This window comes from Triticum dicoccoides, chromosome 6A, assembly GCF_002162155.2.
Source record: "Triticum dicoccoides isolate Atlit2015 ecotype Zavitan chromosome 6A, WEW_v2.0, whole genome shotgun sequence".
NCBI classification, from domain to species: domain Eukaryota; kingdom Viridiplantae; phylum Streptophyta; class Magnoliopsida; order Poales; family Poaceae; genus Triticum; species Triticum dicoccoides.
Genome location: NC_041390.1, coordinates 61844052 through 61858951, shown reverse-complemented (window position 1 = coordinate 61858951; position 14900 = coordinate 61844052). Strand labels below are relative to the sequence as shown.

At 42.5% G+C, this 14900-nt stretch overlaps 1 protein-coding gene and 1 long non-coding RNA gene across 3 annotated transcripts; both read left to right on the top strand.

Annotated features, from left to right (window-relative positions):
• The first annotated feature begins 1567 nt into the window (after nt 1-1567).
• LOC119314912 (pentatricopeptide repeat-containing protein At4g01990, mitochondrial-like) lies at nt 1568-5381 on the top strand. The gene is made up of 2 exons (XM_037589597.1): nt 1568-1894; nt 3887-5381. Exons 1-2 carry the CDS (start codon nt 1595-1597, stop codon nt 5033-5035), a joined length of 1449 nt encoding a protein of 482 aa, XP_037445494.1. The 5' UTR covers nt 1568-1594; the 3' UTR covers nt 5036-5381.
• Nucleotides 5382-6309: 928 nt separating this feature from the next.
• LOC119314911 lies at nt 6310-13581 on the top strand. 2 transcript variants are annotated; one of them, XR_005152500.1, is made up of 6 exons: nt 6310-6669; nt 8895-9024; nt 9593-9667; nt 9746-9847; nt 9968-10092; nt 11059-13581. It is a non-coding gene; the product is annotated as an uncharacterized LOC119314911 (long non-coding RNA). The 2 variants fall into 2 exon arrangements; XR_005152501.1 differs by lacking the exons at nt 6310-6669; nt 8895-9024 and adding an exon at nt 9185-9298.
• The last annotated feature ends 1319 nt before the right edge of the window (nt 13582-14900 follow it).

The window sequence follows — 14900 nt, the reverse complement described above, 5'->3', positions numbered from 1 at the left end:
GGACCCCAACTCCCAAAGCTATTTAGTGATTTTTTTCCGAGTTGTATCACTAGTAGTATCACACTCCGATGGATTTCCTTGGTTCCATGCATCCTATAAACTGCGGGCAGAGGCAAGCTAGCGACACACCCTGGTCCCCTGGCAATAACACGAGAGTAGCAGCTGATAGTGTGGCCTTCCATAGTCTGAGTCATTGTCAAGATCTGAGGGTAGGTGATGGAGACGTGGAGTCGAGGCACTATTCATGTGAAGCACCCAAGCCATTTCCCATTCATGTAATTATTGGATTTCAATTATTTGATCCTTGTCTATTTATTTTTGTTATATGATGAGTGGATGTAATGATGTTTGACCTACTTGACTCCTCCCTTTTTGTAAGAATCACAAGTAGGTAAATTGTGCTGGTTGTGGCATTGCCTGAATTTGGATTATTGGATAGCTAGAGTGTGGAATTTCTTCTTATTTACCCCAAGATCATGGAGCGTGGGATTTCTTCTTATTTACTCCAAGATCAAGATTCGAGAATCCAGGTGTTCTCTTCTCTTTTTTCAACAATGTTGCCAAAAAAGTACGCAATTAACTACTCCCTCCGTTCCAAATTACTCGTCGCAGAAATGGATGTATCTAGAACTAAAATACATCTAGATACATCCATACCCATGACAAGTAATTCGAAACGAAGGGAGTAGTTGTGAGAAAAGAAAAAAAGAGCTAACATCTAAATATCTCCAAATGGTGTTGCATCCTTAACTGAAAGAAAAAAATGATTCTATTATGAGGGCCATTATACGAAGTTCGCAGAAGGGCCTCTAATCATGGGAAAGTTGGCATCTCACACAAGGATTCCATTGAACCTGATGTTGTTTTTCCTGTTATTTATTGTGAACTGATTGAAGGGGTCCTCCTATTTAGTGCACAACATGTTGGGTGACGTGCAAACGCGCAATGTGCGGGCGCCTGGTGCCCCTTTTCCGTGTTTCCCTTTTTAACTTTGAAAATATTCAGGATCTCAAAAAATATCGATTCCAAAAAATTCAACTTTTTTCGAATTTCAAAAAGTTCATGAAATTGAAAATTGTCTTAGGATTTCAAAAAGGGAAAACTTTATTTTTGCCACTCTAGCTTTTGCCAATTTTGCTTATGCCACTTTAAAATTTGACATATCACTTTTGCCACTCTTAGCTTTTGACAATGTATCACTTTTGCCATTCCATGGCAAAAGCAAAATTTTCATAGTGGCAATTGTGATACGTTGTCAAAAGCTAACAGTGGCAAAAGTGAAATGAAAAATTATCGTTTTTGCCATAGAATGACATTTGTGATGTATTGGCAAAAGCTAAGAGTGGCAAAAGTGAGATGTCAAATGCTAGAGTGGCATAAGCAAAATTGGCAAAAGCTAGAATGGCAAAAACAAAGTTTTTCCTTTCAAAAAATGTTGGGCCTGCTGTTGCCTTCTCCCGTTTCGGCCCGTGCGCCATGGCCTCGTCGCCGCAGCCCAAGGAGGGCCCATCTCATCTCATTGGAGAATCACGGCGGACCAGCTGAGCGGCCTGCCAGTCTCCACTAAAAAAAAGAAACTCAAGCAGCCAGTCCCATGCTGCGCAGGGCGGTCGCCGCGGAGGCGCGGCGGCGCATCTCCCTTGCCCCGGCGAGACTCGCGCACGAGCTCGCGCAGCCGCAGGCTGAGTCGGTAGTCCCCGAGCGGCGCGGCCTTGAGCCGTCGTGGGTCCCGCTCTACAAGAGGATCTCGAAGGTGTCCCACGGCAGGCCGCCGGGGATAGTGGCGGCGGAGATGGACGAATGGCTCCGCCAGAGGCTCCGGCTCTCGCAGGACCAGGTCCTCGCGTACGTCCGCGAACTAACCAAGTTCAAGAAGAACGAGGGCGCGCTCGAGGTGCCATCCCCCTCCCCCAAATCTCTTCCTTTTGCTGGTTCGATGCTACATTAGCGGTAGCGTATTTTCGATAGGCTCGTGCGGAAAGTAGCGGGCTTGAAGTTTTCTTCGGGATAAGCGAGGAAAGGGGACGGATTGATATACTAGGGTTTTCATTCAACCTCTATGTGTGTTTTCTTTGTGGATCATTTTAATTTAAGGTCACTACTGGAAATGAACGGCGCAAACTTGAAGTTCCTTTTCAACTGAACTACTGAAGCGTAGGACAGGGTCAACTGATTGTGTTGCCAACCGCCATAATGGTATTTTGGTGTCTGATGCTAAGTGAAAATAGGTGCTATATATTGCACATTGCTTTGGTCATAACATGATCGTAATTATGATACCCTGTTCTGTTTTTCTGTATCTTTATCGAAGATGGTGCGCAGTATCTTGACCCCTGTAATTTTTGGAATATATGAAGAGATGCTGCAGCTTCCTATTCTTTCTAAATATTACTCCCTCCGATCCAAAATAAGTGTTGTGCTTTTAGTGAGTATAGCCTATATGTTTTCACTTCTCACTATTTGATAGTCATAGGATATAGTCTATGAAGAATTGAAGACAATGACTGCATATAAGGCCTCTTTTGGTTCATAGGATAGGATTATCGTAGGAATAGGAAATTTGTAGGAAATGAGATGACATGTATCTCAAATCCTATGAGCAGGAATAGGAAATGAGATGTCATTTGGTTCACATCAAAGGAATTTTTCCATTGAGTCTAGGCTCATTTTTATTTTCCTATAAAATGTGGAGGATAGGAACCAATCCTATATAGGAATAGGAATCCATTCCTATGAACCAAAGAGCTCTTAAGGAAAAAAAATCCTATGAGAATCCTATCCTCTAGAATTCCTATGAAATTCCTCCAAACCAAAGGAGGCATGTTTTGAGCCTCAGACTCGGTGTATTGAGGTGAATTTTACTAAAGCTTAATAATAAACATTTGAAAATTTTCTACTTAAATGATCGTAGTGAGTCAATGACTTAAGGTTCCATTGCTATTACGTTAATCTGCATTTGGTTGAGATATGAGGTCATGTATATTGATGCCTATCTATCTGCAGAGATTTAGCAATTGAGTTGAATTATGAAAACCCCATGTTTTGTTATGTTTACTTGTGGAAAACAACACTGGCATTTGTGATCTATTTGTTTCACAGCTCCATCCCCACCTAAATAGCAACATGAAGATGTGTTTGCCATGATCTATCATAGTAAATGTCATTATGATAAAGAGATAGTATGGGAGCATGCTTTTTCCTCCCCAAAATGATTCTTGTGCTAGTACTATTTGCAATCATTGACATACTCAATTATGATTTATAATCATGAACGAAGTTGCTGAAGGAAAAAATGATAAAAAATATGCATTTGCCATGAGCTAGTTCAGTTGGAACAACGAATGTTGTACTGTAGTTAACAGGGTTTATTGTTTCTAATAGACAATTGCAGGAAAGATTTTGATGGATAATTTGTCTCAAACAAACATGTCTTTTCATGTTCTTTACAAATAACCGCATATCAAACGTATACAGTCTGAGGTTTGAGCAATTAGGTCTACCACAAAAACTGCTGATGGTTAAAAATGGTCTTAAGCTGAGTTAATCTCCAATTTCTCGGAATTCATCTGTCATTGGTTGCTTGCCCATAACATACTCTACTTCTTAGTCGGGGATCTTGATTCTCGCACGTGAATAGGCAAAATCCTGGAGAACAAATGTTCTAGAGGGAAGAAAAGTAAGACTTCACACCAGAAAATGAAGGTTCATGTTCTAACAGTAGAAGGTTCAGATGGTGATAACATTCGTCTCTCCTAAGGATCTTTTTATATTCACTGTAATATTGTGGTACTAAGTGTTCATCTGCTGTTCTGGTGCAATCTCTTTCTGAGCAAAGTATCTTTTCATGTTCACTGTATAATTTTCGGCCATGTTGTTTTGTACCCAGTTGCTGGACTGGATGGAAGCTCATGGAGCAAAGTTGAGGCTTGGGCATCACGCACTGCGGCTTGACCTCATTTCAAAAGTGCGTGGGATACAGGCAGCTGAAAAATATTTCTGGAGCCTTCCAGATATATGCAACTCTGTGAAAACTTATTCCTGTTTGCTGAACTGCTATGCTAAACACGGGTTGGCATACAAAGGTCTGGAGCTCTACGAGAAGATGAAGGCCAAAAACATTGTTCCAGATAAACTGGTGTACAACAACTTGATGGTTTTGTACCAAAAGGCAGGCCAGCCAGAGAAAATTCTCTCCACATTTGAAGAAATGCGAGGAAGTGGTGTAAGTGCTAATAAGTTTACATACTTCACCTTGATAGAAAGCTATATCACAATGAATGACCTGGACGCTGCGGAGAAGGTACTGGCAGAATTGCAGAAGGTGGCTCCAGTTCACTGGTCCTTGTACACTCGGATGGCAAACAATTACATTAAACTAAAGTTGTTTGGCAAGGCAGAAATTGCCCTAAAGAAAGCTGAGGAAGTTATGGACAAGGATGACTTGCGCTCCTGGTATGCCCTCCTCTCCTTACATGCCCATTGTGGCAATTCAACCGAGGTGAAGAGGATCTGGAAGTCTTTGAAGTCCACATTCAAGAAATGCTTGAGCAGAAGCTATCTTGTGATGCTTCAAGCTCTGAGTATGATTGATGACTTTGAGTCTTTGCAGCAAATATTTCAGGAGTGGCAATCAAGTCATGAACATTATGACACAAGGATAGCAAATGTTATGATCAAGGCTTACCTTGATAAGGGTATGATAGATGAAGCTGAGGCTATCCGTCAGAGCACAATGGCTCAGGGTCATTGCGACGAGGGGATGGTTTACATATTTGCTGAGTTCTATCTGGATAAATCTGATGTTAACACGGCACTGGAGATCTTAAGAGATGCAAATAACATGGTGACGACACACAAATGGGTGCCATCGAAAGAGCTTGTGAGCAGATTTCTGAAGCACTATGAAGAGTCAAAGGATGTTGCTGGTGCGGAGTCTTTCCTTGAGTGCCTGAAGAAGTTTGAATGCCTTGATCCAGACGCCTATGAGGCCATGATGCAGACCTATGTAGTTGCAGGTAGAACCTGGGACGATTGAAATTGCTGAAAGTGCCTCTGGCATTTGAAATAGAGAGAGGAAATTTTTGGCTGTAGAATTAGAGGCTGCTGTAGACCTTTTCCTAGAGCTGTTCTATAACTTGTCGAAGATGTGATTATGTCGTGAAAGCCCGGGAGAAAGCATCTGGTGTACATGATGAAATTGATGATCTTTGTCACCCCTTGCTGTCACCGGATTTCCGTATCATATGTACATTGCAAGGTCTTTTGGCATTTTACATTTGATGCCCTGCTAGCTCCTCCTGACTATTGTGTAACATCTATCTATACTGCTAATTTGATGCAGTTATTAGCAAAATAAAAAATTCTCAACTGCTTCTAAGTTACTCATGCAGTCGTTTGCTCGACTTGATAGTACAATATTCCATATAAGTTCTAATTACACATGAGTTAAGACTAAGTGTTAACTACCTGATAGAACTTTCGTTGTGGTTATGTTGTTTGTCCATCCAATAGAATAAACCCTGGAGAACTGCTAGGCAGGACCAAGGCCTCCACGTCGCCTTTAAATCGCTATGAACGGTACTCGTGCCACCGCCTGTAAATTCCGTGCCCCGCCAAGGGCATTTTAGTCATTTCACGCGCAGGCATATAATACGCAGCCCGCTCGTGGAGAAACCCTAGCCGCTGCCTCCGGCCGCACTTGAGCCCGCACTCGCGCCCGCACCCACCCACTCTGCTCTCTTCCCCGATCCCCTCCCACAAACCCTAGCCTCCTGGTGCCGCCACCCCTTCCTAGGCAACCCGCACTCTGCTTCGGCTCACCTTTGCCGCGCTCTACTCCGGCTCGTCCTCGCCGCGCTCTGCTCTGGCTTGTCGCCGTCGTGCTTTGCTCCATCTTGCCACCGAATAGGCTGTGCTTTCGGTCCAAGGAGCTGATGGGTCGCCGGATCCGTCGGCCACCCCATGGACTTCGCCTGGAATGCGGGCTGGGAGGCGGCGCCGCCAGCCTGCAACGCCAACTTCGACCCCGACCAACCCGGCGCCACATGAGGTGGAGGCGGAGTCCATGATGCTGGTCTCCGGGCCGCGCGTCGCCGTCTCCGGGCTGAGGCGAGCTGACTGCCGCGCAGGTCGTGCTCTCCGCCGTGTCAAGTTACCGTCCTTCGCTGATCTTGCCGTGGATTAGGCTGTTGCGGTCCGTGAGTTGACAAGTGGATTCATAAGGTCGGATTGATAAGAATCTGGATAGGAATCCTTGAGTTGGCTCGGATTGATAAGCACTAGGAATTGTGCAGCCCCCAAATCCTTGAGTTGGTTTAGAGTTAGCCTTGGCTGCTCCCCTGCTTGAAAATGGCCCTGATTTAGGTTTAGAGCTAACCTTCCTTAGGCTATTTCACACGCTATGACTGAAGTTTTTGTTCCCTGCTAAAAAGCCTTCATTTTTGTTACCTCCGATTCAGGTTCTCCTGATTCAGGTTCATTTTTGTGTACTGCTCCCTGCTAAGAAACCTTCATCTTACAATGCTTTTGTTAGCTCTGTCTGAACATTTTCTTATTACCCTTTCAGTGCCTGCTCTCATAAAGATGAATGTGTCCTGTTCGTCAATGCCGGTGGGTATATCTGAGAAAACTGCAAAGGAAGCAGAAGACAATGTGCTCCCGAGAGAGATGGTAAGCAATGCCATCAATCTTGACAATTAATTTGCTAGAATTATCGCAAGACTTGTCAAAACTGAAAATTTTGACTGCATCGGGTAAGATTGACTGAAGAAAGCAACTAAAACTTCAGAGAATATATTGTTGTTTATATAAACTGAATACTGGTGTACTGTCAATATTCAGTAGCAGAAATTAAACTTCTGAGTATATTGTACTGTCAATATTCAGAAGTAGAAATTCATTGTACCACTAAAACTATGCTGGTTCCTCTTTGCTGTGCAATGTTAACATCAGATTATCCAATGTTCCATATTTCAGTACAATATTCAATACTCTTATGTCCCGCACAATGCACCGCACAAGGTCCCTGCTGAAGGAAATATGCCCTAGAGGCAATAATAAAGTTATTATTTATTTCCTTATATCATGATAAAAGTTTATTATTCATGCTAGAATTGTATTATCCGGAAACATAATACTTGTGTGAAAACATAGACAAACTAAACGTCACTAGTGTGCCTCTACTTGACTAGCTCGTTAATCGAAGATGGTTATGTTTCCTAACCATAGACATGTGTTGTCATTTGATTAACGGGATCACAAATTAAGAGAATGATGTGATTGACATGACCCATTCCATTAGCTTAGCACCCGATCGTTTAGTATGTTGCTATTGCTTTCTTCATGACTTATACATGTTCCTATGACTATGAGATTATGCAACTCCCGTTTGCCGGAGGAACACTTTGTGTGCTACCAAACGTCACAACGTAACTGGGTGATTATAAAGGAGCTCTACAGGTGTCTCCAAAGGTACATGTTGGGTTGGCGTATTTCGAGATTAGGATTTGTCACTCCGATTGTCGGAGAGGTATCTTTGGGCCCTCTCGGTAATGCACATCACATAAGCCTTGCAAGCATTACAACTAATGAGTTAGTTGCGAGATGATGTATTACGAAACGAGTAAAGAGACTTGCCGGTAACGAGATTGAACTAGGTATTGAGATACCGACGATCGAATCTCGGGCAAGTAACATACCAATGACAAAGGGAACAAAGTATGTTGTTATGCGGTCTGACCGATAAAGATCTTCGTAGAATATGTGGGAGTCAATATGAGCATCCAGGTTCCGCTATTGGTTATTGACCGGAGACATGTCCCGGTCATGTCTACATTGTTCTCGAACCCGTAGGGTCCGCACGCTTAACGTTACGATGACAGTTTCATTATGAGTTTATATATTTTGATGTACCGAAGTTTGTTCGGAGTCCCGGATATGATCACGGACATGACGAGGAGTCTCGAAATGGTCGAGACATAAAGATTGATATATTGGATGGCTATATTCGGACACCGGAAGTGTTCCGGGTGATTTCGAAGAAAACCGGAGTGCCGGAGGGTTACCGGAACCCCCCGGGAGAAGTAATGGGCCTTATGGGCCCTAGTGGAGAGAGAGAGAGGGGCGGCCAGGGTGGGCCGCGCGCCCCCTCCCCCTCTGGTCCGAATTGGACTAGGAGAGGGGGGCGGCGCCCCCCTTTCCTTCTCCCTCTCCCCCTTCCTTTCCCCCTCCTAGTAGGAGTAGGAAAGAAGGGAGTCCTACTCCTACTAGGAGGAGGACTCCTCCTCCTTGGCGCGCCCAAGGGCCGGCCGACCTCCCCCCTTGCTCCTTTATATACGGGGGCAGGGGGCACCTCTAGACACACAAGTTGATCCTCGTGATCGTTTTCTTAGCCGTGTGCGGTGCCCCCTTCCACCATACTCCTTGATAATATTGTAGCGGTGCTTAGGCGAAGCCCTGCGATGGTAGAACATCAAAATCGTCACCACGCCGTCGTGCTGACGGAACTCTTCCCCGACACTTTGCTGGATCGGAGTCCGGGGATCGTCATCGAGCTGAACGTGTGCTAAAACTTGGAGGTGCCGTAGTTTCGGTGCTTGATCGGTCGGGCTGTGAAGACGTACGACTACATCAACCGCGTTGTCATAACGCTTATGCTGTCGGTCTACAAGGGTACGTAGACAACACTCTCCCCTCTCGTTGCTATGCATCACCATGATCTTGCGTGTGCGTAGGAATTTTTTTGAAATTACTACATTCCCCAACACCTGCTCCCTTCCCTGCTGTAGGTAGCACCCTCCCTTTTGTTCAGTTTCAGTATGCAAGCGAACATGTGCAGTTCATGTGCACTGATTCTCAAAACTGAAGCATTTACATGGCCATGTTGGTTTCTTCAGTGAGGAGACGAGAGAGGAGATTGCTGGATCTGGAAATGGAGGTCAGCACTACCTACAGGACAAGAGCGCCAGTCCTCTCCGACTCTTCAAGGTCTCTCATGCTCTGCTCTTGCTCTGGCTGAATTAGAAGGTTAGGTGTGACAAAAAACTGAAACTTTATCTCCTAATATCCCTCCATTTTTGCAAAATCAAATTTGTGTCGGTTATGTGACCAATGACCATACACTTGTTTCAAATAATCATACGCTTATCAATTTCCACAGACAGGTTAATGGTGTATACCTGCTTCTGAGCTGCCATGCAAAGGCTCTGTTATCTCTTGAATTTATCCACTGCCAGCTTTATCCTGCAGTCATGGATAAAGTTTGCATTAGTATTTGCCAGCGAGGTTCCCAAAACTACAGGTTCCAGTCCTTTTATTCTGCCTTGGTCATAATGTTAATTTTTCTGCCATATGTTAAATGTTTTGTCATATGTAAGCCATCAGATAACTTGTGTATGTTCATCTAGCTGCAAAAGAAACTTATGACTTGTGTCGTCGGTAAAAAAAATAGTAGACCAGTTTAGTTGAAAGGACCAGGCACTGCCATTTGCTTGCTGTGTTATACTCTCAATGAATCTTAATCATTTCTGATATGTTTCAGTTATTTAATTCAACAAATGACAAGACTAATCTGTCATTCACAATGTTTTTGCAGTTAGCATTAAAAGCTGGTGTGTTTTATGACAGAGTGACAAATATGACTATTTGGGGAAACCATTCAACAACTCAGGTGAAGATATGATTACAAACATGTCTACTCTGCTGGTAGTGCTTTGGAGTACTGATTTGATGATTTCCACTTGAGTAGGTTCCTAATTTCTTGAATGCCAAAATTAATGGGAGGCCAGTAAAAGAAGTCATCAAAGATACAAAGTGGCTAGAAGAGGATTTTCCTATAACTGTTCAAAAGGTACACAATTCCTGATTGATTGGGACAACTAAGAGAATATTGTGTACTGATTGATTGATTGATTTCTTGAATATTGTGTATTGGCTTGAGGTCATGCAGCTGCTCTCGTTGCTTACGCAGGTAGACGGAGAAGGTGGTGATGCCGCCAAGGCTGTTGCTCCCGGTGTCAGAGAGGGTGTCGCTGACCGATGCCGCCGGCTTGCCCGAGGTGGCCTGCACGTCTTCATGACCAGCCATCTCTCCAGGTGAATCCCTTCCCTTTAAGAAAATCTCTCTGGCTAATTTGTTTGTTAGGATTGCAGAACGTGAATCTTCCTTAGTCATCACCAAATTGACATGCTCCGACTAACTGAAAAACAACAAAGTATTGAATGGTGCTACTCAAATGGAGTATGAAATGATTTAGTAATCACTTGTATGCAAAAAGAGGTGCACAATTTGGTGTTGTGAGAATTGAACTAGAACGGAATTTTCATGCCTATATTTTTTTCCTGTCGACCTATCTCCACTCATATGCAGATCCACAGTGGATCAAGCGGAATTGGCACATTTGCTATACAGATTGCAAAGCGCCTTGGAATCAAGGTTTTTGTCACTGCAAGTTTATTAGTTCAGATAGATACAGTATATATGGTACAAAGATGTTTTCCGAAAGCAACTCTGTTATGCCGCTCTAGAAAGCCAAAGAGAAACTAGCCGCTTGCGACGTTTAAGGTGTGGATATATGCAGAAACTACAAAACCTTTGTAGCACGTATCGAAGAAGAAACTAATGGAAATGGTATTATCCTGCCATCCTCTTGTGACGCTTGATGCCCTGATGCAAAAGTAAAATAAAATTATTTGGCTTTACCAAGTTATACCCGTCAATTTCATATACATTCTAACTGTAATATGTGGAATATCTCTACCAGACCTTGATGTCATAGGTTGTATTGATTTATCTATATACAACCACGCCTCTTTCAGTTTTATGTGTTTTTTCCTGGTAACACATCTTACTCTCTGAACACAATGCTCATAGGACTGTTGATGCTTTTCTGTTGTTAGAATTTCATGCCTTGTTTTTCGGCAACTGATTATGCAGTGCTATGATGTAGATTTGTGTCTTATGAATTATTTTTTACTCTCAAATAATTTATTAGACAACGGAAGAGCTAAATGTGTACTTTTTGTGTAGACTTACCTCCATTCACGTGATTTCTATTTCAGCATCTCGCACAATGTATTCAGAGAGATGCTGCCACTGGTGATACATCTGTGCGAAGCCAGATCCAGAATGAGTCGACAGAGTTGGGAGTAGCGATACAACATCTGGGGGCTATGCCTTTTGAGCTTGGACGGACAATGATGACGCTTAGAATGGGGCCTTCTCCTGTATGCATTTTTCTACTATGTCACTATCACACAAGTGATTCACAAGGTTTAAGTATTCTGATAGCTTTTTTATTTTGTAGGCTAATGCTTTTGTAAATGCTGGGCATGCTGTTTATACAAACCCCACTGGACCAAGTCCAATCATGGTTCAGGCTACCTGTATAGCTTTGCTTTCCTATCATGAACTGCTGACAACTTTGTTTTGGGCTATCATGCTAGCATGCACTGTAACATATATCACTATGTATTAACATGCTACCTAAGTATCTATTTCTTTATACTTTAAGGATCTTATTATCAGTCCTTAAACAAATCTTACGTGCATGATTTGAATGCTTGGTTTGCTGTCGCCCTTTGCACCATCGGTGCAACGGGTGGTTAGCTGCTTTTTTATGTGTGAGAATGTCAGGAATGTTTTTATATGTGCCCAGATTTATTTGGTGTGCCTGCTATGTTTCACTTTCACTGCTCTTTGTTGAATAAATTGAGAAATTCTTGATTATTTTTATGTTATTTCTTTACATGAAGGATCCAGATTAAAATCTAATGTGTTATTCTTGCTGGCTTAGTTTAAACAAATGCATTTTAGATCACCTACTTCTCAGTTCATGCATTTTGGATCCAAAGCCTCCGTTAGGTTTTTGGATGTGCTCTCTTAGGTAGGTTTTCTTTTCTCTTTCTTTCCTTCCTCTTGGGACTGTTTATTCTCTGTCTGTATATATTTGCTTCGATTGAAATAAAGGACCATGGGGCTTTTGCTCCACATTGGATAGTGGAAAAAAAAGTAACATGTATTTGGTTTAAACTGTTTGAAGTTAACAAGGACCAAGTAACATACTATGTGCTTGCTCTGTTTGGTCATGGCATATGAATCTGATTAGATCATCGCAGTTGAATAATTAGAAACCTTGGGGAGGAATATGATGTGTGTTTCTGTTTCAGTTACAGAGACTTGGTCTCGTGTTATGCCTCATAAGGTCGAGGCATGTGTTACAGAGGCTAGGAAGATTATTTTTCTGTTGTTGATTATGTTTTTTTGATAATGCAAAAACACCTATGTACTAATAACCTATATACTGATGTTGTACTAACAATAGTTTCCTTCTTTTCCATTGCAGTAAGTAGAAGTTATATTTTTTTCTGACCATTCCTTTCTTCTCCTAGGCCATCGATTTGCTTTCCGCTCGGATTACACTGCCTGCAGCCTCCTATTTGTGACGCCGTGGAACCAAAGGTATGCTTCTCTCTGTACCGGATCTGATTCTTTTTGCCTGCTCTATTTGCGCTCAATCAACATATGTATCTGCACTGCTAGAAGTGAAATAGAAATTCAGAGGGAGATAAAAAGGCTACGTGCTCACAACAGGGGTGGTTAGTTCTTCGTATTCCTCTCTATCATTGGTTGGAATGTACCACTGGTTTCTCTATGTAAGCTTCCCACCTTCTTGTTCTACCTGATGCAGAACACGTGCTTTCATCACCTACAATAGTCAGTTGTTTTTGGCACTCTGTGCAAGCGGTACATCATCGATAGGCATTGGATCGCTGTTCTCTTACTTCAACGATTTTTGTTTCAGCTACCCAATTTTTGTCTTGATGGTTGTCTAAGATGAGTTTCACTTCCTTGTTCAAATCATCCCTGCAGTAGAAGCCATGCAAGCGCCATGTAAAATGGTTTTGAATCGGAACCGAAGCCATCTGTTGGAAGTAACATCTGTAGGGACTGAACATGTATGTCACTCCCAGTAATATAGAGTGAAGGCAATAATAACAACATTGTTTGTTGTTGGTTTATAATGGGTGAGTTCCTACTCCTTGGATTCACCTGTTTATCGCCTGCACACCTTGGCTAGGATATGTTGTTTCTTAATATTACCTGCAAGTCTGAATCTTTTAATTATTTGTACAATATTTTTCATTATAGGAGTATTGGCCATCGTTTATTCTTGGTATGCACATCAAAGTTTCAGATATTCTTAATTGTGGATGTACCTTTAGGATTTCATGAAATAGATATGCATCATATATTGATGCGTGTCCTAAGCAGCAGATCATTACTATAGTTTATGTAGTGTCTGAACCTTACATTATGTTCCTTCTTTTGAGTTTTCACATAAAGCTAGGGTGTTCCTCTGTTTAGAGAGTTTAGATAGAAGGCAATATTGAACCACCTCCGTTTATTGTCTCGATATGATCTTTTAACATTGTTTCTCAACTGTGTTCAATCTGGCTTATCAATAAAATATACTCACTGTCATGCATTCTGCCTTGATCCGTTGGCTACATTTATTTGGTTGGGTTAGTGCGGGTATCTGGCCAAGCTACTTGGCTCACTTTCGTTGCCTTTTGCGGGTCCTTTTGTGGGATGTTGTTGTTATTCTGGGCCTTAATGCTCGGAGGAGGGTCAGGGGCATTTCCTGCACGGGAAGAGGGGCATCTGTGGGGGTATTGGCCAGAAGTAGGCAAGGTGAAAAAAACTAGCTTCTATCTCTGCTACATCTGATCAGGCAACTAAATTTGGTCCCCTTACTCATTTCTTTTTCACTTACTGTATGTGAAGCGATATAATTTTATTTTCATTAACGCATCTTAATATGTTTTATCGATTGGTGAATGCACAACTTTAGCTCGGCAAATGCTAATTCTGATGGGGCTTTTGCCACTTATTGTTTTATGGTTGTTTAGACAGATGATGGCATGCTTCTTTCTTGCTAATTGTCAATTCTTTTGTACAGGGTCCCTCAGCTACTTATGATTTGCTAGACAATGAGGGCATGTAGGTAGCATGTATGGTTTTTACATTGTTTTGCGCAGGTTGAGATGCATCACATGATGTTTTCTTTTTACATTTATGTGTATTACAGAGTCCTTTATTTTTCCACAAGGGGCAGTAGCTGTGCCATTCGATTCAAAGGACAAAGAGTTGATCACAAAGGGGTAGCATTCATGATATATACACAAAATAGTATAGAACCAAATTATATGATGTAATTGACCATTATTTCTATTAACTTCTCCTGTACACAATGTTCACAAGTTCATGTATTAAGTACATTTTATTGTGTCACTTGTGTTTACTCCTTTTTAATGCAAGTTTACAGCTACTCGGAGTTCCTAATTGCAGACTCAACTATCTTGACCTACCGATGATCTAATTTGTGGCATTATTACCTTAGAAAAATATTTGCATTTAATTTCCTTTATATATAGGGGTATAAGTTCTTACCAAATGTACTCAAATATACGGTTATTAAAAAATGCAAATATTTTCAACACGAACATGGTTTTGAACGTGTCTTTGCGCCCTTTGGCGCAATTGGTCATCTATTACAATAGAAAACCTAGGCTAGTGCTTGGGTGCCTTGGCGCCGGCTATTGTGGCCAGAGCTAAGGGAGCACGGGCGTGGCTGCCCGAGTTCCTCGGCGGCCGTGGCGGTCTTACTGCTGCCGCTTTGCACTCACGAGTTGAGTGTGCAGCCAGCGGCGATGTAGTCCATCGGTCCTTCAACAACCAGGCGGCATGGAATGATCCTGAGAGAAGACCAACATTGCGGCGGCCAATACGGGGGCATGGTTTTTGGGGAGCAGCCGCTGTGAGCATGATGTTGAGGGTGGCGATCATGGTCTTTGTCGTCAGTGGCTTGCTGTCCTCGTCAATGAGAGGAAAGGACTCGGGG

What these genes read in the sequence shown, in the direction of transcription:
- LOC119314912 (XM_037589597.1), top strand. Translation starts at nt 1,595, where the DNA reads ATGCTGCGCAGGGCGGTCGCCGCGGAGGCGCGGCGGCGCATCTCCCTT. An exon ending in AGAACGAGGGCGCGCTCGAG is followed by an intron (nt 1,895 to 3,886) that starts GTGCCATCCCCC and finishes TTTTGTACCCAG; the next exon opens with TTGCTGGACTGGATGGAAGC.